Here is a 26,581-nt window from a genome sequence, read left to right as displayed (position 1 = left end):
CGAAGAATCCTATTTGCTATAGAAGAAAAAATATATAGGTTCAATGTCACTTGTATCATTTTCAATAACAGCAACAGAATGCTGTCTGATTGATACATGTCCTCAAACTTCTGGGTTTCTGTCCTCCCATACCAGCTTGTGTGTGGCCTGGGCCCACCATAGAGCTGTTGCTGGGTTCTACTCCAGGTATCCTCACAGCTCTTGAGCTTTCTTCATTTGGTTAACTCAGCTTCTGTGCTCCAGTTCCAAGTTCCATGGGCGACAAGCTGATCCAGCCTTATCCCTTTGGCAGGGGCTTGGTCGGGGCTGTGTTCTCCGAGAACAATTGTGAGCAAGGAGACAATACCATCTGTCTCTGACAAAAACACATGATAGCCCTGCCCAGTCCTTCCTAAAATGGCTCTGTGCCCAATTGAAAATAATATTTTTCATAACTAAAATTTCATAAATTAGATTTTAGATATATGAGTACCTTTGACAGGGAGTTAAAGTCTGATGGCTCTACTCCCTTTGTCCTGACTTAAGTAGAAGAAGAAAGATAATTATGGATTCATATTAGGAGGGAAATAGAGATTTGAGGAGGAAGGTGCTAGGAGAGCTGAGTAAAGTCATAAATGAAATCAGTGTGGCATCAGGGGCAGGCCAGTTAGGAGAACCAAGTAGGATTAACAAGGAAAATCCCCATGGAAGGCAGAAGTATAAGAAGTTAAGCCTGTGGCTCAGTAAGTATGGATAACTCTTTATTTTTTAATATTTATTATTATTATTTTACTATGATAATGGCCAAACATTCCTGAAGGTAGAGAGTACCAGAAATTCCCATGCATCCCCCTATCTGGCTGGATGTTAAAGGGAGAAGAATCCAGAGAAGGACAAAACAATCGATGACAGAACTTGTCCGGAAGGGACAGAAAGTTGAAATTAGTGAACTTGTCCGGAGGGGACAGAAACTTGAAATCCAAGATGTTTGTTCTTCTTAATCATAGGTTAATGAAATAATTGCTAAGTGGGATCTGGTTTCTTGGTTCTTCGAGTAGGAATTATGTTATCTGAGGAAGCAGAACCCCCATGGCCTGTCTCCAAATTGTTGGGGGTCTTACATGGTGACAAGACTAAGAAATCTGAAGGAGGAGGCACCACTCATTTGACATTCAGCAACTATTGATCTGCACTCTCCCAGGCACTGTGGTAGGCTTTCTAGGCATGCAGATATGAAAGACATGGTTCTTGCTGTCACAGAATGTAGTGTTTATGGGAGAAATAGACAAGAATATCCCGAACAGGCATGCCATGATAGCCTAGAATTTTTCTGGTAGCATAGAAGAGGTGAAAGCTTTTTATAGGGAGATGAATGCCTTGATTTTTAGAAGGATGAATAGGAATTAGGTAGATGGATTTAGTGGGTAAAGGCATTCTAGACAAAGTAAACAGAGGTGCGCGAACTGAACCTTAAGTCAGGACTATGGGCTGACTGTATGCTTGTGACCTTCTGCAAGAGGGGCAGAGATGAGATAGGAACAGGGCTGCAGTCCAGTCCAGGCTTTGCTCCCTGGAGCAGCTATATCCACCTGGAGAAGGAGAGGCCTTTGTATGATTTTCACAAGGTGCTACGTGGGCTGAGGGTAGCCATGTTGGAATGTATTTGGTACTCTTTGGAGAGCATATGTGAGGACACTCTTGAGTTTGAACAGGATCCTAAAGGTGATGGGGAATTTAAAAGGCAGACCACTGACAAAAATCAGATCTGTGCTTAAGAAAGACCATTCTGGCTGCATTTTGGAAGATGGCAACTCCGGAGGAAAAGAAACTAGTGAGAGAGGGTTGGTCCAGGTGAGAAATAATGGAGGCAATGGTGGGAGAAGAGGTAAGGATGGAGTCAATGTCCAGAAGATAGAACAGGTAGACTGGATGACAGGCTGGCTTGGCTCTTTGGGTGAGGGAGAGAGAGGAGGTTAGGATGACTCCCTAGTTTTTAGCTTCAGCAGCTCAGTGGAAGATTATAGCTTCCCAGCAAAGACTGATAAACCCAAGAACTTTGACATAGTGTGTGGTAGGTGTTACCTATTAGATAACAATAAAAAGTTCCTTATATAAGCATCATGGTTAAAGATTAAAAGGAAGGCTTCAATAGTAGCTTTTGAGACAGAGGAAAAACACCCTGATCTTGAGCTGTGCCCCTTCAGAGAATGAGCCATTGATATTAAAGGAAATTGTTACTACCCCTTCCAAGTACAGCCAAACCTCCTGCAGTGGATAATCAATCCTTTCAAGATAGGACTGAGAGTAATGCCCAGCTCAGACAGCTAGTTTCTCACCCTTTTTCTTGCTTTCAAGAATAAAATGATAGCAACCCAGAGAATCCCAAACCTTTTCCCATTCTTTTGGAGAAAGCAGGGTTTTGTTTCTTTTGTACCTGATGCTGGACATGCCAACCGCATTCTCTCCATCTACCTGTACTTTCTGTGATGAGTGGCTCAGCCTTAGGAGTTGAATGGTCCTGGGTTTGAATTCCAAGTTCTACCTGTACTTTCTGTGATGAGTGGCTCAGCCTTAGGAGTTGAATGGTCCTGGGTTTGAATTCCAAGTTCTTCTATCTAGAGACGGGCAGAGGGAGAGGGACAAGCAAGCTCCCCACTCAGCAGGAAGCCTGACGTGGGGCTTGATCCCAGGATCCTAGGATCATGACCCAAGCAGAAGGCAGATGCCCAACCAACTGAGCCACCCAGGTGCCCCTGCCTGCTCCTTCCTGGTGTGCCTTGGGATATTGGGCTAATAATGTTGGGGATAGAGAAGCACACCATTATACTGTAGAAACCACTGGAAAGAAGGCGGAGAACTGTGGTACTCTTAGTGTTCCCATGACTAGGATGTTTCCTTGGGAGACACAAGGCTACTGAAGCTACACTTGGAATTACATTTAATAATTCAACAAAGAATATTTATTGCTAACTACCAGCATGAGGTTTCAGCAGCCGGTTGCACCCAAAGAAAATTTACTTAACTTTCTTATCAAAAAATAGTCTTGATAAGACACTTACTTGGTGACTCTAACTTTGGTCATTGCTCTGGAATGTTCCTGGTGGTGCTGCCAGTTTTCATTGCCCATAGGTATGATATTTTTGTAAATGCCCCCATTTATGCTTTCACAAATTAAAACTGTTTTTAGGGATCCCTGGGTGGCGCAGCGGTTTGGCGCCTGCCTTTGGCCCAGGGCGCGATCCTGGAGACCTGGGATCGAATCCCACGTCGGGCTCCCCGTGCATGGAGCCTGCTTCTCCCTCTGCCTATGTCTCTGCCTCTCTCTCTCTCTCTCTCTGTGACTATCATAAATAAATAAAAATTAAAAAAAAAACTTTTTATACTGTGCTGGAATTGAAAACAAACAACTAGTCTCCTTTGGAAAGAAGAGTATTGAGAATTCAGGAGTTACTACTGTTAAAGTGTCCAGAATAAGAAGTACATGTTTAAGCACGAAGCATTATTGTTCTTGGTTGCCATGGAGCAGCATAAGGACTAGAGTTTGATAATCAAACAGAGAAAAGTGGAAAGCCTGTTTATCATACTACTCTGAGGCCTGTTATACCTTTGAGAAAGAAAGAAAAGAGATTTCAAAATTGTTGAAAATGAGCCATTCATAACTTATTTGCTAGAAAAGAGAAAGAAGACAATTCAGTGATAGTTAAAAATTTAAACTGGCAGTTCTCAAATCAAGGTGATTTTTCCTTCCCAGGGCACAGTTAGCAAAATCTGGAGACATGTTTGGTGGAGACAGAGGTCAGGGATGCTGCTGAATCACCTGCAAAGCACAGGACAGTCCCCCCAAAAAAGGGTTGTCTGGCCCAACTGCGATAATAATAATAATAATGGCTGTGGGCGCAGCAGGTAGTTATTATTCAACATCGGACTATCTTTCAGCAGGAAATTAGCCTTCCCATTGCTTTCCGAGAATTAAAATTATTTTCCTCGGTTTGTATAGGGAAAAACACAGTATACCCTATTATACCGGGCTTAGTCTAAGCTGTCTGTTTTGTACATAAGTCTCATATTGTCAGGCGATTCGGTCCAAAAAATCATCAGGCCAGTTGCTGGGGCAATTGTGGGTGGGAAAAACCAGCAACAAGATTGACTCAAACTGGTTGGTTGAGCACTCTGTGGACACGCAGCTCTTTTGTGGCCATAAAGGGAGGAGTAGGAGAGAGAGGTGAGGAAGTGTCTCCACATTTCAAGGCTGCCCTTTAAGGAAAGCAAAAGGTGGCTCTTCAAATGCTTGCCAAGTGTGAAGCCTTCCAGGAGCGATCACAGAACCTTCCTTCTGTTCTTTCTTCTCCGTTCTCCTTGATTGTCTTTATTTAACAAGCTGTTTCTTGAGTATTTTCCAACCTAATTCCTGTGCTAAGTACTGCTCATGATGTAAAAAACCTAGAGGTTCTAAGAATAGCTAAAACAAAATTTTAGAGCCCTATAGATAATTATGCTATCTCAAAAAGGAGAAGGTGAACAAAGGGCTTCTTTCCCAGATTTTAGGTATGTATATCTTACAAGGTATAAAATTAAGCGACATTTTGCTATGCATTTAATTATTTCTTTATTGAAAAATGTAAAAATATATAAATTCATAATAAAAGACTGCTATAGCCATATGTGAATTTTCTGGATTTTATTCTCTGTGGAAAGTTTTTACTTTATCTTTGAAAGATGACTCAAGTCTGGGGCTTACTAATAAAGGTATATTAGTAGATAATAGACAAACGTAAAATTAATTACAATAAATACACTTATTTTTTTAAAGATTTTTTATTTATTCATTTGAGAGAGCAAGAGCACGAGCAAGAGGGAGGGGCTGAGGGAGAAGGAGAACAGACTGCCTGCTGAGCAGGGCACCCTACCTGGGGCTGAATCCTAGGACTCTGAAATCATGACCTGCGCCAAAGGCAGACACTTAACACACTGAGCCCCCCCACGTGCCTCTAAAAAAAATGTATTTATAGAAAATAGTTTTTGAGTTGAATCCCTCTTAGCTTGTAGGAAATCAAATTACTTTTCACTATGATGAATGTTATTACACCTTCAGATACTTTAGTGGAATTCGCTGCACAAATATGACAAGAGAGTGAAGGGAGAGTCGGAAGCCAGACTGCCTGGATTCAGATCCTGGTTCTGACCTCGATTTTTCTGAGACTATGGAACTTTGAACTCCCAGTGCCTTAGTTTCATTATCTTCAAAATGAGGATAATAGTATTTTCCTCAGAGGGTGATTATAAGGATTAAATGAACTAATGCAAGTAACTAGCACAAAGTGCTCAATATGTGTTATTTTTTTGTCATCATCACTTTGTGTTGTATTTTATTATTCTGTATTTGTATTAAGCAGGAGACTGATGGATTGGCCCACTGCAGCTTGCCCAAATTTAACATGGTGTAAATGCACCTAACTTTGATCAACTTGTGTTCCTAGGGACAGTTATCTTTGAAAAATGCATACTTTGAAACTAACAGGACTGAGATTTATTAATTTATAAATGAATCCCCTGACTTTCTATGCATTTATATGTATTTCCTATGAAATACATGAATAAGATCAGCATCTTAGATTCCTAAGGCTCAAATGCATTCCAGTCTTCAGGCAACTGGGGCCTTATATTTGAATTTGAGCTTCTGATTGCCTTGGAAGAGGATGCTTTTAACTCTCCTAGCCTGTGTGATACTGGGGAGTGTGGGATAGCTGCTCTAAGGAGTGTTGACATTAAATATATTCTGGCTGCCTTTATGTCAAGTTGCTGACATGTTACATTTCCTGTCCCTAAAGCAGGATAGAGTCAAAATGCTGTGCACAAATAGGTGGATATGATTTTTTTAGATTTGGTTTTTCTTTTTTTTTTTTTAAAAAGATTTATTTATTTATTCATGATAGACATAGAGAGAGAAAGAGAGGCAGAGACACAGGAGGAGGGAGAAGCAGGCTCCATGTCAGGAGCCCGACGTGGGACTCGATCCCGGGACTCCAGGATCGCGCCCTGGGCCAAAGGCAGGCGCTAAACCGCTGAGCCACCCAGGGATCCCCAGCTTTGGTTTTTCAATTGTGTTTCCTTAGTAAAAACACATGATTGCTTTTGAGTTTAGCTATGTCATTTAAGTATATCCCTCCTGCTTAGGATCTTGGCCATATCTAAGTTGCCTGTGCGTTAGTCTAGTAAGGCGGTTGATCAGTATTATCTCTTAAGTCTGAATTTTCTTGTTAAAATGTTAAAGTGAGAATCATCCACCTAAGGAATGCCTTACAAATATTAGAAATCACTTTTTGAGGATTGATATTAGTAATTGTTAGTGTGGGAAACTTTAGAAATCATAACCACCTAGAGTGGTATGGGCAGGGGAGAAGAAGGAGGGTGTAGAAACAACTACACTTGTAAGTTTTGTAAGACAAAAGTGATATTGCACTCAGAGTAAGAGATCTGCGAATTCTATTCATTCCAGATTGAATTTTGAATAAATGACGAATTATTTGTACACATAAAACTAAGGATTTACTCATCTATAAAACCAAAAACTTGAAGTAGTTGATGCCTAAAGTATGTTTTGTCTCTAACAGGTCAAAATCAATCTAATGTGGCTTTTGGATGGAATTCCTCAAGGGACAAAGTAGATGCACATTTAATTTAGTGCTGAGCAAAGCCTTAATAGTAAAGATTAAACTGATTTTGAGGTAAATATCCTCTTCTGTAATGCAAACAAAAGCTGTAAAAGTAATGTCCCCATGTTGATGTGTATCAGTATGGGGGTACTTAGTGAAAAGATTGCTATGGGAAGATAGATTGGCCCTGTTTCATCCTGACTTCATTATTGTTTTAAAGATTTTATTTATTTATTCATGAGTGACACACACACACACACACACACACACACACGCAAAGATATAGGCAGAGGGAGAAGCAGGCTCCCTGTGGGGAGCCCAGTGTGGGACTCCATCCCAGCACCCCCAGATCACGCCCTGAGCCAAAGGCAGGCGCTCAACCACTGAGCCATCCAGGAATCCCTCATCCTGACTTTAATAGTGTGGACACAGCAGCAGAAATGATGTCTCTGATGGCAACTTAAATGAGAAACAATAGAAATCAGGAGCAGAAATTTACCCAGAAGACAATGATGTGTCAGTGACATCCAGCCCAGAAGAGAAATTTCCAAGCACCATTTAATTGCACGTTAGTGGGAGAGGATAGTTTTCATTACAGAAATCCTAAGAAAAATTGGAAAAAATAAATTGCATTTGAATTTGATTTGTATCATAGCCTTAAATTCTGTATCCCTTTAGCTAAGATACAGGGATCTGTGTCCCTTTAAACTGTTGGTATGCCGTCAGAGAGCAAACAAGTGTAACCCATCCCTCTAACATGGGTAAGCAAAAATTATAATAATCTTATTTAAGATAGAAAAAGCAAAAGGTAGAAATAATAAAGAACTGCCCAAGTGGTTGAAGACACTGTGCACTTCAGCTAAGTGACACCAATAGGGAAAACCTAGTAGAATTGATGAAAAGGGAAAAATATATTTTCAGGGGTATAAATCCCAGAGTAAAGAAAAAAATAAGCAAAGATAGAGGCTTTCAGCAGATGGAAAACAAATCCTTGTTTTCTAGAATGTCTCTTCAAAGATATTTGGTAGAAATTCTAATAGCTATGGTTAAATTTCTAATAACAAAATGTCAGATGCATTCTTTATTATTGCAAATTTCCAAAAATTTGGCACAATACAATATATAAACATATTTTTAAAGATTGTATTTATTTATTTGCAAGAGCTAGAGTGAGACAGGTCATAGACAGAAGAGAGAGAAGCAGACTCACTGCTAAGCAGGGAGCCTGATGTGGGACTTGGTCCCAGGACCCTGGGATCATGACTTGAGCCAAAGGCAGACACTTAACTGACTGAGCCACCCAGGCGCCCTGGCACAATACATTATATTTCAAACAAAGAAGTATTTTTAAATATCCTGCTCACTACTGACTCTGCTGCTCACCAGTATTAATGCAAGATAACTGCTCTGAATCTCAGTTTTCTTAACTGTAAGATGGGGGTAAAAAGCTCTGGCTGCAGAGTTACCTAGGTTATTAATTTCATTCATATACATTACACTACATACATGGTATTGTACTGGATAGCTGGCAGGAATCCAATAAATGCTGTAGGGACATGTGGGTAGTGGTCTTGGTTGTCAAGCTGCACCCAGACTGACACAATTTGCATATATTTTACCCAATCAGCTTACTGAGCATCAATTTCAAAATCTGCAAGCATGATGGGAAAACGTTCAAGTGTGTGTCTGTGTGTCTGTGTCTGTGTCAATGTCTGTGAAACATCTGAGAGTTGCAATCTACTAATAAAACATCTTGGGAAAAAGAAGATGCTACTCAGTTATAAATGATTGCTTGTCACCTACCCCAGTTCTGTTGGCTCTAAAACATTCATTGCAACATCTCATTATAGTTTTCTCCATTTCTGATTTTCCTGTTTTATAAAATTATATGAATTAAAACTGAATTCAAGGCATGTTTTGCAGTCTTTCTGGATCTAGAAGATGAACAGGCCAAACTGGAAATAAACAAAGCCAGGAATCTTAAGCAAGAGTGCAGAGACCTATTCACTCCCACTCTCTGAGGAATTTATGACCAGTAAAGTTCTCTAATGAGCACAGAATGAGAGCATTGCATCTTCTCTTAATTAGTTTGACAGATATTCATTTAAATTTGAAAAGATTCCCAGGCTTCGGATTGCAAAGGAAGGTTCTGAATTCCTTTTACGTCTTAATTCTGTTTTTGTTGTGGTGGCTCTGGGGAATGTCAACATCTGAAGAAGAATAAAGCCCATGTCTTCATCTAGGGACCTCCACATTTTCTATTTATAAGTGCTGTGAACCAGTACGCTTTGGCTTTGCAGCTGTGGAATTGAACACAAAGCACCAGGTTCTGCAAGAATACCGTTGGGCTTGGTGTCTATGAATTTTTTTCTCATGCCTAATAAAGGATAGGCTGGCCTTAAAGGGCCAGCCTTACTTCAGAAGTCACTAATCTGATGTGTTGGTAGACACCAAAATTGATGAATTCACTAAACTATGAATGTTTTTACGGCCTGTAGTTAAAACCATGGATATGAGGCTACCACCAGCCTTTGGTTATCCATGGAAATGAGTCTTCAGGAGGCCATATATACTTCCTGTAGATTTACATATATGTATGTGTATGCATGGTCATATATATCCTTTAACCAATAGTGACAGTAACCTTTATCAGGGTTGTTAACGTATACTGACAATGACAATGACTCTACCTTATCACACCTTACTAGCTATTCACTGGAGCACACGGGTGCTGAAATGCACCCACCCTCACTGGCCTGGCCAGGCACCATAGGACTAGCTGCATGGGTCCTGAGAAGTGCCTTTTCACTGTCCACACAAGAAAGGCCCCTATAGGCTGACTAGCTGGGGTCCTGACTGGATATTGCTATCAGGGAGATGTCTAAACACAGACAGCTTTGAGGGGAAGCACAACATTTGCCAGTCTACCAAAGCTAAACATTTAGTTCTTGAGCAAGTTCATTCATCAGGTCAGTCTGGTCTACAGTTCTTGGCAATGTGTCCCCTCCACACCTCCCCCACCACCATTTTCCCCAGACTTAAAGCAGATTCCTTTGCTTTTCTCAATCCATCATAATGAAGCCAGAACATAACATCCAAGGAAAGGAGTCCAGAAATTTTAGGCCTGATTTAAAGAAAGTGAGACAGAAAACATCCACTATTCTCTCCAGTCCATTGACTTGTTCATTAGAGCATATCCTTCGTGGACATTTTTTTACTTACTTCTGGCAGAGGTGGGGTAACACAGTGCCAGGTCAGAATGAAGTGAAAGCCCCTGCTTTACCATTTCTTTGTGGAAGAACCTTGAGCAAGTTTTACCTCTTTGAGCAATCATTTCCTCTTCTGTAAAACAAGAATGCTAATGTGAGACTTTGCTGAGATAATATATGTAAACTGCTTCCCAATATGACCATATTGAGCAGTTTCTCAAAGTGGGCCCTCGGGGTCAACAATGTAACTGAGGAACTTGTTAGAAATGCACATTCTCAGGCGCCCAAATAAAAAACTCAAGAGTGGGAGAAAGTATTTGCAAATCATATATCTGATAAGGGGTTAATATTCAGAATATATGGAACTCAACAACAACCTGGTTATAAAAAAGTCAAAGAACTCGAATAGACATTTCTCCCAAGATGATATACAGATCTCTAATAGGCACATGAGAAGATGCTCAACATTTTTTTTTAAAGATTTTATTTTTTATTTATTCATGAGAGACACAGAGCGAGAGAGAGAGGCTGAGACACAGGCAGAGGGAGAAGCAGGCTCCCCGCGGGGAGCCCAATGTGGGACTCGATCCCAGGTCTCCAGGATCACACCCCAGCCTGCAGGCGACACTAAACCGCTGCACCACCAGGGCTGCCCAAGATGCTCAACATTAATAATAATCAAGGAGATGAAAACTAAAACTTCAATAAGATGCTACCTTGTGGGGATCCCTGGGTGGCTCAGCGGTTTAGCGCCTGCCTTTGGCCCAGGGCGCGATCCTGGAGGTCCGGGATCGAGTCCCGCGTCAGGCTCCCGGCATGGAGCCTGCTTCTCCCTCCTCCTGTGTCTCTGCCTCTCTCTGTCTCTCTCTCTCTATGCCTATCATGAATAAATGAATAAATCTTAAAAAAAAAAAAAAGATGCTACTTTGTACCCACTGGCTACTATAAAAAAAATAGGTCTTGGAGAAGATGTGGAGAAATTGGAACTTTCGTGCACTGTTGGTGGGGGTGCTGTAGAAAGCAGTGTGGTGGTTCTTCAAAAAATTAAACATAGGGATGCCTGGGTGGCTCAGTGGTTGAGTGTCTGCCTTTGGCTCAGGTCATGATCCCAGGGTCCTGGGATTGAGTCGTGCATTGGGTTCCCTGCCGGAAGCATGCTTCTCCCTCTGCCTATGTCTCTGCCTCTCTATCTGTGTCTCTCATGAACAAATAAATAAAATCTTAAAAAAAAAATTAAACCTAGGTTTACCTAGGTTTACCATATAACCCAGCTATTTCAATTCTGAGAACAGATCCCAGATAATTTAAAAGTGTCTCCAAGAGGTAATTGTACAGCCGTGTTCACTGCAGCATTATTCTTAATAGCCAAAAGATGGAAGCCACTCATGTGTCCATCCATGGATAAGTGGGTAAACAAAATGTGGTCTATCTGTACAATGGATTATTCAACCTTAAGGAAAGAAATTCTGACACATATAACAATGTGGATGAATCTTGAGGCCATTATGCCAAATAAAATAAGCTGGTCACAAAAAGACAAATTCCATGCTTCTACTTACATGAGGTACCTAGAGTAGTCTAACTTGTAGAGGCAGAAAGTGGATAGGTGGGAAATAAAAAGTACAGCACAGGGAATGATATTGGCTATACAACGGTATAAATACACTTAACGCTACTGAACTGCACAGTTAAAAATGGTGAAAGATGATAATCTTATCTGTGTTTTACCACAATTAAAAAAATAATAATAAGAGTGAAGCTCAGTAGTCTGAGTTTTAATGAGTCCTCTAGATGATTCTGATGCTTGCTCAAGTTTGAGAATCCCTAATGTAGATAAGCATTAAATGAATGGTGGCTGCTATAATAGTAATATCATTATTATATATGCATCAGTAAAATATAAATGATGTTCAATGTAGTTTGATTTAAAGTGTCCTTGATATTCGAGATTTTGAAAATTAGTGAGTTGTGAATTAGTGAGGTGCCTGGGTATGGCTCAGTCAGTTGATCCTCTGACTTCGGCTCAGGTCGAGATCTCAAGGTCCTAGGATCAAGCCAGAGTCTACACTCAGTGGGGAATCTGCTTCTCCCTCTCCCTCTTCCCCCTTCCCCTATTTGTGCACTCTCTCTTAGATAAATAAATAAAATCTCTTTTTAAAAAAAGAAAGAGAAAAAATTAGTGAGCTGTTTTTGGAAAATCCTGCTAAGTGAATTTGGGATATACAATTATCAAGAACATTCCTCTTCCCTCACCATTTTACACTTTGAAAAGCTTGTATATTTTCTAATTTCCTGATAGCTGAATGGAGAAGAACAGCACTTCATTTTTAGAGTATACATTCAGCCTTGGGAAGCTGAGTAATCATTTTTCCAGGCTCTCAGGACCTCAAAGTCCATATAGGACATTTTTTAGAATCTGTTTCTGCCCATTATTGCCTTCAGGATTACAGTCCTACATTTTTTGAATATGTGAAAAGCCAAGTAATGTAAACTTTTTCTTTCCTTTCAAATGGCCCCCTCTGAATCAGAATAGATGGAAAGAGCAGTGTTAGCAGTATCTTTGTGCCTATCTACAACTTTCCAACACTCAAGTAGGTGGGCAGTGTAGAATTATTATATACCCACACCATTTGAGATTCTGAGTAAAGTTAACAGCAGAGACAACATTAATTTACTAATTTCAGTAGACACTCCTGAACTGTAAATGTTTTATTAGCCTTGAATTTAGATTATCAAACTTGTTTCAGGCAGTTCTTGCCACCTGGTGCTTTATTTTTATTTATCTTTTGGAGGGCAAAGGGCAAAAGGCTTTGAAGAATACCCCAAACAAGCAAGGAGAAGCATTTCTGCAAGGAAAATTAGTGGCATGTTGTTTTCCTGTGCAAAGGGCAATGGGGATATAATCTCATTGCTACACTTGACCATCATCTGTCAAACCAAAGCAAATAAGCTAGTTCCAGTCTTTTTTTTAATTGTAAAATTAGGACAGAGAGTAACCGCCATGTGGTATGTCTACCCAAAGAAAACCACCCCCATTTCAGAAAATGTTTACTTTCCTGGTCTGAGTGAGTGATGTGCCATCAAGGTATGAATTAACATAAATAAATAAAAATTAAAAAAAATTAAAAAACAAAAGAAAGGGATCCCTGGGTGGCGCAGCAGTTTGGTGCCTGCCTTTGGCCCAGGGCACCTGGAGACCCCGGATCGAATCCCACACTGGGCTCCTGGTGCATGGAGCCTGCTCCTCCCTCTGCCTATGTCTCTGCCTCTCTCTCTTTCTCTCTCTGTGACTATCATAAATAAATAAAAATTAAAAAAAATTTAAAAAAAGGTATGAATTAAGTCACAACATTTGTGGAAAGGTTCTAGTTGTTTAGCAAGAACTACAGCTATTGATTTTTGGTAATCTTGACTTTCTGAGAAGGAGAGAACTGGTTCTGAGGATTCATCTTTGAAAATTGATGCACAAAGAGAAAGAAAAGAAAGAAAAAGAAGAAAAGGGTGAGTGGTCAGCTCTATCTGCCTTCCTGTGAAATCTGGAGATTCAACCTCTTTTCCAAACATAACTGCACTTTGTTTTGTGCCATTCACTTCCTATTTTCTTCAAATGGCCAATTATCTTGATACACTCTTGGAATGATCCTTGTTTGATTTGAATGTGTATTTTTTCCAGTGAGATGCCCTCTGTGAACCCATCCCTAAGTTTTCCATGTTTTCATCTGTAATCTGGGGTCTTATTATAAAATGAAATAGGTGGAGATCCCTCGGTGGCTCAGTGGTTTAGCACCTGCCTTTGGCCAGGGCGTGATCCTGGAGTCCGGAATCAAGTCCCACCCAGGCTCCCTGCCCGGAGCCTGCTTCTCCCTCTGTCTGTGTCTCTGCCTCTCTCTCTCTCTCTCTCTCTCTCTCTCTCTCTGTCTCTCATGAATAAATAAATAAAATCTTAAAAAAAAAAATGAAATAGGCATCCCTGCGGAGGGACCCTGGTGTTAGTCCTCTCTGAGCTAAAATCTCCATTCTCTCCCTCTCTCTGCACACAGCTTCTCACTAGTGGAGCAGCTCTCTCCAGACCCAGCTACTGTGGGGATGGGATTCTGGGCATTGGTCATGTGAGCTACTGCTTCCACCTGGGTTCAGTAGTCCTCGTTCAAATGAAAAACCATTCAGGGGTTTAACTATCTTAACCAGTTTGTCCTCCACTGTGGGTGGGAATGGGAGGACCTACTTGAAGCACTGCTTATAAGGTGAATTTTCCCCCATTTAAAAAACTTCAGTAAAGTGTGCTGCCATAGACTGCATATGTGTGTTCCCCCTCTCAGATCCATATGTTGGAAACCTAATTCCCAATGTGATGGTATTTGGACATGAGGGGTTTTAGGAGATGATTAGATCATAAGGGTAGAACTCTCATAATGGGATTAGTGTTCTTACAAAGGAGACCCCAGAGAGCCCTCCCACATTCTGTCATGTGAGGTTATACCAAAAAAAAATCAGTTATCTATGAACCAGAAAGTGGGCTCTTGCCAGACACAATCTGCTGGCGCCTTGATCTCAGACTTCCCAGGCTCCAGAACTGTGAGAAATAATTTTCTCTTGTTTATAAGCCACTCAGTCTATGGCTTTTTGTAACAGTGGTCCAAACAGACTAAGACATGTCATAACATAAAATCGACCATTTCAACTACTTTTAGTGTAAAATTCAGTGTCATTAAGTACATTCACACTGTTGTGCAACCACTGCCAGCAGGTATCTCCAGAACTTTGAGGCGATGTTTAGGCACTTCTGGCCTCAGTTCTCAAACTCCAGTTGACTCCATGCTTAATGTCTCTCAAAGTCTGTGTTCCTATTATTTAACTTGGAGAGTAGGAAGGCTTTTCTTCTTTCTTTCTTTCTTTCTCTATTTTTTTTTTTTTTTGTAACAAACATTACATGATGAATTGGTTTCAGTGGAATTCAAACGATCTTGCTTTGGTTATTTCTTATCAGGAATGCTGAATTTTTTTTCTAGGAGTGATGGCAGAACTGAAGGGGAGAAGGGGAGGCATCTCTTGTGAGTCAATTTAGCAAAAAAGGAAATGGTGAGATGATCTTAAATTATTCCTGGAAACATATTCTGGGTACTAAAGGGCACGTTGGTACTCTCAAAGAATGGACACTTCCAGTTTTTACCCAGTAAACCTCTGGTTGTACCTTAGGGCAACTTCCTTACTGTTTTTATATTTGCTGTCCATAGATAAGAGCTTTTGAAGGTCATGGCACCCTTAGGCTCCCATTAGCTGGGTGGGGGAAGTTCTTTAATATTTACCTAGTGTGCACAGCATGCCAGGAACTCTACAGCAGATATATGAAACATGCCCAGCCTCTAGCTTGGCCTGAGGAGGGAAGACGTCCCTGGAGGTGTACCCTCTGCTCATTCCAACTTCTGGAGTTTCTGGGGGATACCCTAAGGGATTATAGCCATCTTCATCCAGTGTCTACACTACCCACCATGGAAGTATGTTTGTATAATACAGGCTGAGTCAGTCACATGTCGAAAAAGATACACTTTACTTCTTGGAATATTCTTGGAACAATTTAATTGCTTTTTGCCGGAAGACAAACTTGCTCAGATATATTTCTCTTTGATCCACACCTTGCCCTCCTCCACCTACCCCCCCTTGGTATAAAGCCCTCATGTTTCTTTTCATCTGCTCTAAACTCTCTCTGGAGAAATTCTGCATTTTATTTTGGAGGTATTCTTTTATTCCAGATAAATGTCCAGGAATATTAAAAAAAATGAAGTGAGCAAGGTACAAAATGTAAAAAGCCCTCTTATCCAAGAATGAAATGGGGAGTGGTGAAGACTGAGATGAACTCCTAAGGCAGTTTCTAGTTAAATCTCTGGCTAATTGACAATAATATTAAGTATGGAACTCATTTGTTTAGCCAAACAACGAAAATAAAAGTGGATGCAGTGCTTATGATATAAGAAAACTTAAAATTTTGTGGAGATAGGGATCCCTGGGTGGCTCAGTGGTTTAGAGCCTGCCTTTGGCCCAGGGCATGATCCTGGAGTCCCGGGATCGAGTCCCACATTGGGCTCCCTGCATGGAGCCTGCTTCTCCCTCTGCCTGTGTCTCTGCCTCTCTCTTTCTGTGTCTCTTGTGAATAAATAAATAAAATCTTAAAAAAAAAAAAAAAAAAACTTTGTGGAGATAAACGGAAAACCTAATGGTGTGCTAGCCAGTGAGTTTTAATTTCCCTGTATAACTGCTAGTGAGTCCCAGGGCACAACTTGTGAGATACTAAGTATCCTCTAAAGAGATTTTAGTCAGGCTTAAACCGTTTTCTTTTTGCCAGAACTTTAATGGTCCTCACATTTTATATCTGTTGCTATTATTATTAAATTTTCCATACTGAAAAATAATTTATTAATAATGACATTTATTTTAGGCAAGATTTAGTCACATGTCACAGATACTCTGAAAAGGACAGTTATAAATTTAGGTTCTTCTTAAAACAAACATTATCAAATAACCAAGATAGAGCCTAATCCATATGATATCCATCATCCTAGCATCTTGTAAACATTAAATCACTGGACTTCTAAGTTATTAAAAAAAAAAGAAAGAAAGAAAAGAAAAGAAGGGAGAATTTCCAGCATATGAAGTTGGAGAGATTGTTATAGGATAGTCTGATGTCCCCCTCCCTACTTCCATAGCGCCCACCCTATCACTGTGTCTAATGCAGGAAATTCCTCTATAAATTCCTCTATGATATCTAGCACAGAGGTTCATCTGGGCTCTTTTTGAATAGGTTGGGGTCAAGGAGCTCTGTACCTGACAAGTCAGCTCTTTCCTTATTTGCATGGCTTCAATTGTAAGAAGGTTGAATCTCTGAGTCCTAAATTCTCTACCTTAAGTAACTTAAGTATGGTACTTAAGTAACTTACCATCCACTATTAGTATTTTAGCAGAGTTATTTTGCAAGGAGTTATCTCCTTCCTTTGCTTTGATATAAAAAGCACCCCAGAGAGTCTGGGAATATACTACAGATGGGCAAGTTGTCATGGAAGTTGGAAAAATTGGATAGATAGAAAAAAAAAAAAAGAAGAAGAAAAATTGGATAGGACTTTGATGGAAGTCACCCATTCAAAACTGAAGTTCATTTTCAACTTCCATTTGGCTTCTCTTGTTGATGCCAAGGAAGAGAGGGCCATACCTAGGTCCAAGTACTGCCAAGGGCCTGAGAGGAGGGCCAGAGGAGTAACTGGTCACTTTATCATGGCTGTCATTAGCCATGCTGGGTCCTCTTCACTACTGAGGAAATGGGACCAAGAATAGCACAGTGTCACTTTTGCTCAGCAAGCCACTAAATCATATCATGGAGCTGGAAGGCCAACTCTAGTAGTTTACAGAAAGAAAATTAATTTGATTCAATAGTTTTTTTTTTTTTACCAAATATCTACCAAACAAAGGACCAAGGAAGAAATATAAACAAATGAAGTGAGCAAGGTACAAAATGTAAGTGGCCCTCTTATCCAAGAATGAAATGGGGAGTGGTGAAGACTGGGATGAACTAGAAAGCTAATGACCCCTCTAAAGGGGGCAGCAGATGCTCAGGTCCAGTACATTATTATCTTGAAGGAATGCAGTCCAAGCGTTGCCAGAAATCTGGATTTTTATGTGATTGATCCCAAATGATTAAATGTTCAAACTGAAGGCACTGTGTGGACCAACATAGCACAAGCTGGCTGAAATAATCCTGTGAGCCAAATTGCAAACTCAGTCCAGGGTCTCACAGGTGGGTTGTGTCCTGAGTAAGGACATTATAGAGTGGGACTGTGTGTGGATCCAGATAGTTTTCTGCAGTTGGCCTTGGCAATTCCTCCCCCTTCTCCAGAAAAGATTGAGTTAAGCTCTACATCCCCCCTCCCCTCCAGAGAAATGCCCCATTGCCCTCTGAGATCACTTGACCTTATCAGGGTGCAAAGAAGGAAAATAGCTGAGAATGTGAGCGTGGGGAATGAACACACAAAACAAGCAAGAAAAGGGCAGAAACACAGAGCCACAGAAAGGTCAAGGTCAAGGTCAAGCACGTTTGAAAACATGCCTAAAGTATTGGTGTTAAAAACCTTAAAATTTTGTTTCTCATTCCTGAAAAATCCCATTCCTTAGTCCATACTGCAAGTACCGCTTTCCACCAAAAGGCAAAGTTAATGGATTTGAAATCAGTGTTCTTTAGTCTTGTTAGGGCACAGTGATTAATTAGTTACCTGTCATTTCAACAGACATATGCTCTTCAGGGGATCAAGCAGATAAGGCGCCTGACGGGAATGTTGGGAAAGTTCCGTCCCGCCTGGAAACAAATGATTTATGCCAACTGATGTTAAAATGCAGTATGCTTTCAGTTAAGAGGACCTGCTGGAGGAATGCAGCTCTTGAGCCTCTCTTCATTTATCTCGGTGTTTACAAATCCTGTTTGAAGTTGAAAGTAAATCATCATCCTGCAGCTTTGCGGCTGTTTTACAGCTGAGAATTGTAGAGGTGACAGCATGAACCTGTCGATGGAATCGTGTGAAGGAGTGATGGAAAAGGGGCCTGTGGTGTGTATAACATTTAGCCCAGGGAAGGTGCCAATGGCCAGGTCCCAAAAGATGGAAAGTGCTTCTCCTTCTGATAATTCTTGTCCCAGGGGAATGGGGAGGCTTTTCAGAATTAGGTGGCATTTGGAGTTTTGATTGGATGACAGTGAAGAACAGTCTGATCCCTCAGTTTCAAATATGTGTAGACAATGTGAGTGGTGCATCAGGTGAGGAAGAGACAGCCTTCATTTTCTGGCCCCTCGTGGTGATCTAAATCTCAAGCTATCCGATAAGAATCGGATCTGGGTATGTTTTAGTGCAGAGAAGACTCAGATGGGTTGTGTCTTCCCCCAATGTGTCAAAGATGTGAAAGCAGGACTAGGCTCCAGAGGGCAGAATTCGGACCAATGGGCTGAAGCTAAAGGAAGGCAGAAGTCTGGTTTGATATTAGGATGAATATTCTAGCAATTAGAGCTGTTCGAAAATAGAAGAAGCCTTGGGTCAGATTGAACAGTGGCCTAGTGTTGGGTATTCCAAAAGACATTAAGGTGTCCTGTGGGGCCTAGGTAAGATGAAGGGCCCATTCTTAGCTAACCTCGAGATACTATGATTCTAATAATCTGGTTTGGAATTCTGGAAGGATCAACCTCCTGTATTTCCTAATTCCTGGGTCATAGATCATGTTTTAAAAGTAATAATCCAGGGCAGCCCTGGTGGCCCAGCAGTTTAGCGCCGCCTTTAGCCCAGGGTATGATCCTAGAGACCCGGGATCGAGTCCCATGTCAGGCTCCCTGTATGGAGCCTACTTCTCCCTCTGCCTGTGTCTCTTCCTCTCTCTGTGTGTGTGTCTCTCGTGAATTTTTAAAAAAATTTATTTAGTTCAAATAATAGCCCACGTCGGTGTTTGAATGGTATATATTTTATTTATTTTATTTTTTTTAAAGATTTTATTTATTTATTCACGAGAGACACAGAGAAAGAGGCAGAGACGCAGGCAGAGGGAGAAGCAGGTTCCATGCAGGGAGCCCGACGTGGGACTCGATCCCGTGACTCCAGGATCATGCCCCGAGCTAAAGGCAGACGCTCAACCGCTGAGCCACCCAGGGATCCCCTGAATGGTATATATTTTAACTGCATATCTTCTTGTCCAGTATTGTAGAGACTCTTTGTCAGAATGATGATACATTTGATGAAAGAATTAAAGGAAGTTTTTGGAATTTACCTTTGACGGCAGCTAGATATTTTTCAGACTTCAGCCTTGTAGACCTGCACTAATATATGTGATTACTTCATTGCATTACAGAAATATAATTTACCTATTTAAGAGTATTTTGCTTGTTAATCATCAAAGAATTTAATTTCGTAAGATATAGTTTCAGCCTGATGGTATATTCTAAGTTGTAGAAATTGGCTTACACTTATTTTTTTTGACCAAGAACTAACACATGGAATATTAATTAAAATATGAAAGCTAAATTTAAGATATCTGGGTAGTCCTGCAGACAGCTGATTTTTTAGCATTAAAATATGAACTGTTAGAATGACAATTTTTTAAAAGATTTTTAATTTATTTATTAGAGAGAGAGCACATGCAAGGGAGAGCAAGAGAGAGAGAGAGGAGGGGCAGAGGGAAGGGGAGAAACAGACTCCCCATTGAACAGAAAGCCCGACATGGGGCTCCATCCCAGGACCCTGGGATCATGACCTGAGCCAAAGGCAGACGTTTAACCAACTGAGCCACCCAGGAACCCCTAAAATGACAATTTGAAACTGATAAACACATATGTTTGAGTACATGTAGTGTATTTTGCACATAGTATACATATTTGTATGGGTATTTCCTTGGAATAGGGATATTCAGTCATCTACTCTAGTAGTTTAAACATGGATACCAGTACTTTAATCTACTGCCAATTTTATCCACTGACACAGTGATGTCCTTTATAGCATGCATTTCCCTCCCAGTACAGGATTCAATCCTGGGCAGGTTTTGCAGCTAATTATCATGTCTTTTTAGCCTCTTTTAATCTGGAGCATGCGCATAATCTTCCTTTGCTTTCAATGAAATTGGTTATTTTTGAAGAATATAATCTACTTTTTCTTCAATAGAATGTTGAGGACACTCTTTTTGACCTTCTGACCTACACTGTGTTTGCAGGAAGGATGATATACTCTGAGGAGTTCTCAGGCTGAGCGCGGGGATCGCATGGTGACTCCCTATGTCATGGTGCTTAGACTAGGTATGAGTTCTCTGTATGGACCAATCCAGTCTTTGGAGAGCAGCCTGCCCTTAAGGAGGTTTAATGAAGCCATTTGCCACCTCTCCTCACATCTTAGTGAAGTTTGTAAACATACCAGTATTTGCTTATTTTGGAAATTTCAAAAATACTAAATAAATCCCATGATCTCTTGTTCATTTATTTGCATAGAAGTATGAGAGTGAGTGGTGACATCCCTGAAGCAAGTAGAAAGAGATTCAGTGGAAGCTGGGGGATTTAGACTGTTACAGAATAGCAGTGAGGTGAGCTGGTGTTTTTGCTGTAAGAGGAAGACATGGAGCAGTTCAGTGGGGAGGTAATGAAAACCTGAATTAGGGTGGTGAGAAAAAATGAGGGGCCAGGATGATCAAGAGGGCCTGGTGGGCTTTAAGAAATAGGGTTTGGCCACTAATTTTTAGTGAAAGATGTTTGAAACCCCTTGACGTGTGGAATTGTGAGGTTATTTATAGAAACAGGCCATTCAGGAGGGTGATCTAGGTCTTTCTTGAAGGGGAAAAGATGATGCTTTTGATCTTGGACTGGTCTTTGGCTCTACTTGAAAAGGTGTCCAACAGGCACTTCAAAATGAAGAACAAAGCTGAAGAAAGCACCTGAAGCCATGTTATAAATTTGGGGATTATCTCCACAGAGATGATTGTTAAAGATGGCATCCCTGAGGAAGACAGCAGAAGCAGCAGAAACAGCCTTGTAGTTGGTATTAGAGGAAGAAAAAAATAGAGCAAAAGGGACGGAAGGAGGAATAATAAGGACACACTGTTCTGGAAGCCAAGGGGAAGGGTTTTAAGGGGAGGGAGTGGTTAACAATGTCAACACTGAGGACAGGGGTGGGGTGGACACTAGAGGAGCCTGCCAGATTTAGCAATGGAGAGGGAGTGGTTTGGGCAACCGTGAGCTTCAAAGCCTAACTGTGGGAGTTAGTAAATGTCAGTAGAGAAGGAGACAGAGGCTGAAAGGGCCGGGACATTTTGGAGATGTCCAGCTGTAAGAGCAGCGGAAGGATGGGGGTGTGGGGTTCCAGGCTGAGGGACCCCACAACTGTCTTCCTGTGGGACTCCTGTCTTTCATTGTAGCCTGGAGGCATCTCCCCAGTCTTTAATGAATCTTTAAAATCATTCAACTGTCACTTCTATCCCAGAACCAGATGAAAGAATGAAGGGGTGCCTTCCCTGGGTCAGCCCTCCAGCCACAGAGCTCAGGTTCTGCCAGAGAGCAGCACCTTAGGTGCACCATTAGGTGATCTGGAGGGTCTCTGATCACCCAAATCAAATCTTCAGGCATTCAGCCCCTAAGAGGGAATGCAAAAACACATGGCAGGCCCCCATGATTGAAAAAGTTTGGAAAATGAGCCTGACTTCAATGGGATTTTTGTGGTTTTCTCCTTTGTTTTTCTGTTTCCATCTCCAAGAGACTCTTATTGCCAAATATTTTTTAAAAAACAAAAAATGCTCTATCAATCAAGGGCAGAGACTCAGCACGGCTGAGAGCCTCCCACTTGGCCAACCCTGGCACTGGTAAGTTATCAACCACCAGTGGAGGCTCAGGTGATCTGCCGACTACAGGTAAAGTTGTCTGAGGAGGTTACTGATGCTCCCCATGGGTCACTCCAGAGAAGCTGAGCTGACCTCCACTGAAGGAGACAAAACACAAACAGCATGAAGAAGGATTTCTAGTAAGAATTAGTTTATATGCTTGCTGAATCCCCAAACCACCAGGTTTGTACCAAAGCAAACTTGAGTTATTGACCCTTGGAATTTATTTATTTATACAGTGGCTTGAGCAAAGCTTTATTTTCTCTTCCCCATTCTTTCTTTTTCCTTAGACAAGATGCTGGTCCCAAATGCATAAAAAATATAGGTCCAGTTTTTTGGTTTTTGGGTTTTTTTTTGTTGTTGTTGTTCTGATGTAATTTGGATTTTCTTCTTTCTGTCTTAGTTTGGAGCAATTGGATAAGTCAACTGGTAAGTTTTCATAGGAGCATTCCTGTACCTTATATTAAAATTGTGCTTCCCAACCCCCCCCCCTTCTTCTTTCTGAATTTGTCACTTAGAGGCTAGCCACAGCGGATGAACTCATCTAGTCCAATACTGGTTTGCAGAGCTGTGGTTCTTGTGCTCACTCCTGCCCTCTTTTCCTGGAGTCAGTTCTTACTTGAATGTCAATAAAATGGCAGCTCTCAGCAAGGGAACATTCTTGATTCCCGAGGCAGGGAACGAAGCCAGGCACTTGTACATTTGTTTTCAAATGAACTGGTTCTTATGTTGTAAATATTTAACTATTCACCATAGTCTTCCTACCAAAGTTTCCATTAGGTTTTCAGCTAATTCTATTTCCCACAGGCAGATAAAGCTGCTTTTGCTTTCCAGAACCTTCTTTTAGCAAATAGAGATTATATTCCATGGAGTTTGGTTTGAGAAGGAACAAAAAGTGGAATCTGAAAGGCATATTTTTCCCTTGGTTGAGGCAAGGAGGGCATGGAGAACTAAGTTTGCCGGCAGAAAAAAATGGATACGATGGTAAATCTTACTGATGGCCATGAATATTTTTATTGTCCCCTGGGCTGTCTTTGCTTAAATCATGGGTGGTGATGGCTAAAAGCAAAGGGGTTTTTTCTTCTCAGTTTGTAGTTTTCAGAATTAGATGGAAGGACATTAGCTATTAAAGCTACTGAAGAGGGCCAGGTGATCTTCTCTCTCTAATGAAAATGACTTGAGTCAGCTCTCTCCTGACCTTCAAGTTGTCTGGGTTCCTGAATGTCCATTTCTCTCTGGCATTTGCTCTCAGGAAGAAACCCTAGGAATGCATTAGGCAGAAGATTTTGATTTATAGCTCACCTCTGTTTTCTCTTCCAGTGATATATATGTTATTTTAAGAAAAGGAGCTCCTTAAAAGACTATTTTATGCTTTTGACTTCTTTTATGACTCTTCTCCTAAGTTTGGGATATTTTGTCTTTGGGAAATACATTTTCATTTTTCTTTTTCCTTCCTTCCTTCCTTCCTTCCTTCCTTCCTTCCTTCCTTCCTTCCTTCCTTCCTTCCTTCCTTCCTTCCTTTTCTTCCTGCCTCCCTTCCTCCCTACCATCCTTCCTTCGGACAACATGTGTCTCCTGCCTTCCCAAGCCTGTGGAAAGCAAGGCAGGAAGTCACCTTAAGTCTGAACGCCCAAGCTTATCACTCAGTACACCACCTTTCAGAATGTCTAATGGCCCTTGGACCACAAATGACTATTAAGGTCAAAGACCATAAGCATGAGTCAAATTGAAAACATTACCTTACAGAGTCAGGCTGTCTGCCTGGTCACTTAGCAGTTTATAAAACTTGACTCCTAGCTAGAAAGTGAATTGCCAGAGGGCCCAAGGAAAGCACTGGGCTCTCACCCAGAGCCCATCACTTACTATGTGGCTCAAATGATGGCCTGGACCTTTCAAGTTAGTAAGAACATTTTATATTTTCATCATCCAATTGACACAAATATTTCTTGTAAGAAAGGTGATAATAATAAGAATTTTTACAAAGAATTTATTTATTTATTCATGAGAGACAGAGAGGGAGGCAGAGGCAGAGGCAGAGGGAGAAGCAGGGCCTCCGAGGAGCAGGGAACTAGATGTGGGATTCAATCCCAGGACTCTAGGATCATGACCTGGGCAGATGCTTAATCGACTGGGTCACCTAGGTGTCCCAAGGAGAAGAATTTTAAAAATTAATGTTCAACTGAATATTTCTTAAAGTCCCTTTTCCCCTGCAATTGACAAAACAATTTCATTGAAGATTATTGTGTGTCGACATTTTTTTTCTGCCTCTTTCCTGTTTGGTTCCAGATTTGTGTGAAACCATCAAAGTGTTTTTCAGCAGTGTGAGCTGAGTGTGGGCCTAAAAGAACACTCTTGGAATTTGAAATCAGAGACGTTGAGTGGGAGTTGGGGGAGCAAATAAATTCCCTGTGCACTCAGATGGAGCATAACTGGGGATTCTGCATTCTCTGTCTAAAGCATGTAATGGAGAGAGCAGAAGTTCAATCCTGAAACTATTGTTTAGTTTTGTGTTGCTTATAATCGCCAGCATGTTCATATTTGTGGTTCATGTATACCTGTTTTAAGTCTAATTTATTTCCATTTTTCTCCACAAAAATTTTTTTAAAAATCCATTAACGTTGGAAAGAAACGGACATTCTATTTTTTAAAAAATATTTATTTATTTATTTATGATAGACAGAGAGAGAGAGGCAGAGACACAGGCAGAGGGAGAAGCAGGCTCCATTGCACCGGGAGCCCGACGCGGGACTCGATCCCGGGTCTCCAGGATCGCGCCCTGGGCCAAAGGCAGGCGCCAAACCGCTGCGCCACCCAGGGATCCCTTATTTATTTATTCATTCATTCATTCATTCATTCATTCATTCATTATTTTTAAAGATCTATTTATTTATTTATGATAGAGAGAGAGAGAGGCAGAAACACAGGAGGAGGGAGAAGCAGGCGCCACGCCGGGAGCCCGATGAGAAACGGACGTTCCAAAGAGTCATTTCTAGCACATAAGTGAAACCGTGGTTGACCCTCCTCAGGCCCCCTTCAGGCGTCGCTGAGGTGGAGGGAGCGACGCGAGGCCTGCGGTGCGGTGCGGAGCGGTGCGGCGCGCCCGGTGCGCCGGCAGCGGTGGGGCGCGCCCTGGCCTTGCGGCCTCGACGCCGCAGCGCTCGCGTCCGCACCAGGCGGCACACGCAGCTCCCGGGCTCGCGGCCGCCTGCTGCGCCGCTGGAGCCTCCTGCCCGGCAGGGCTCCGAGCGCCCCGGGGAGGCAGCAGGAGCGCTGGGCGGCAGCGCAGGGCGTCCCGAGGCCGCGGCCCCTCGGTCGCGCCGGCTGCCGGGGGCGGGGCGGGGCGGGGCGCTGAGGACTCCGGCGGCGGCACCGCGCCCGCGCGCTCTTCCCGGCCGCGGAGGTCGCCCCGCAGCGCTCACCGCGGCGTCTGCCCCGCCAGGCCGCGCCCCGGAAGCCAGACAGAAATCAGAAGGCAGGGTTTGAGGTCAGCGTGGCAGGCACCCCCGAACTCACACGGGTAAGTGTGTGGAGTGTCGCACATTCCCGAGCGGCTTCAGATCAGTGGGGGTTTACTGGCACGGATCGTGGTAAGATCGCGTCAAAGCCAGAGGAGACTTGCCGTGTTCGCGACATTTTTTGAGGTGTCCGGGACAGATTGTAGCACTCACTCGGAGTTAAACGGAATCCTGGCATAGGGTTCATGGTTCTTACCCGTGTGCGCCGTGGCTCCCTTGTTAACCCGCTGCGACGACGTTACATGTTATGTCTCTACTGGAAGTGACAACGTGCTTCGTGCAAAGCTAATGTGTGAACCTCCCTCGGTAACCCAGGCACCCTTGAACTGTAGACAAACAGCAGGGATGTTTTGATGTCTGGGGGCGCCTGGGTAGCTCAGTCAGTTGAGCATCTGCCTTGGATTCAGGTCAGGATCTCCGGGTCCTGACATCAGCTCCACTTCAGGCCCCTGCTCAGCCGGGAGCCTGCTTCTTCCTTGCCTCTACCTCTGCCCCTCACTGGTGCTTGCTCTCTCTCTTTCAAATAAGTAAATAAAATATTTTAAGGAATGCTTGATGACAGTGTTTTACTTAAGAAATTGCCGGGGTGGAGGGACACCTGGGTGGCTCAGTGGTTGAGCATCTATCTGCCTTTGGCTCAGGGCACAATCCCTGGGTCCCTGCAGGGAGTCTGCCTCTGCCTTGTCTCTGCCTCTCTGTGAATAAATAAATAATAAATAAACAAACGAATAAATAAATAAATAACATCTTTAAAAAAAGAAATTGCTGGAATTAAGAAATATAATCTTAGTTTAGCATGGGTACAATTACCTAAAGTAACTGTCACTGTGCAGTCAATGCCACGCATTTTACC

The 26,581-nt window shown here is 42.0% G+C and overlaps 1 protein-coding gene across 1 annotated transcript in view; it reads left to right on the top strand.

The window, feature by feature from the left end:
- The first annotated feature begins 254 nt into the window (after window positions 1-254).
- SHROOM3 (shroom family member 3) overlaps window positions 255-26,581 on the top strand; it is a 166,627-nt gene continuing 140,300 nt past the window's right edge. Inside the window, exons 1-2 of the mRNA XM_072745539.1 lie at window positions 255-327; window positions 25,262-25,730. Coding sequence (XP_072601640.1) covers window positions 255-327; window positions 25,262-25,730 — 542 coding nt within the window. The remainder of the gene's footprint in view (window positions 328-25,261; window positions 25,731-26,581) is intronic.

Source organism: Vulpes vulpes, unplaced genomic scaffold (genome assembly GCF_048418805.1).
Source record: "Vulpes vulpes isolate BD-2025 unplaced genomic scaffold, VulVul3 u000000899, whole genome shotgun sequence".
Taxonomy (NCBI): domain Eukaryota; kingdom Metazoa; phylum Chordata; class Mammalia; order Carnivora; family Canidae; genus Vulpes; species Vulpes vulpes.
Note: the sequence above shows the minus strand (reverse complement) of the source record. Positions and strands in the feature narration are given on the sequence as shown.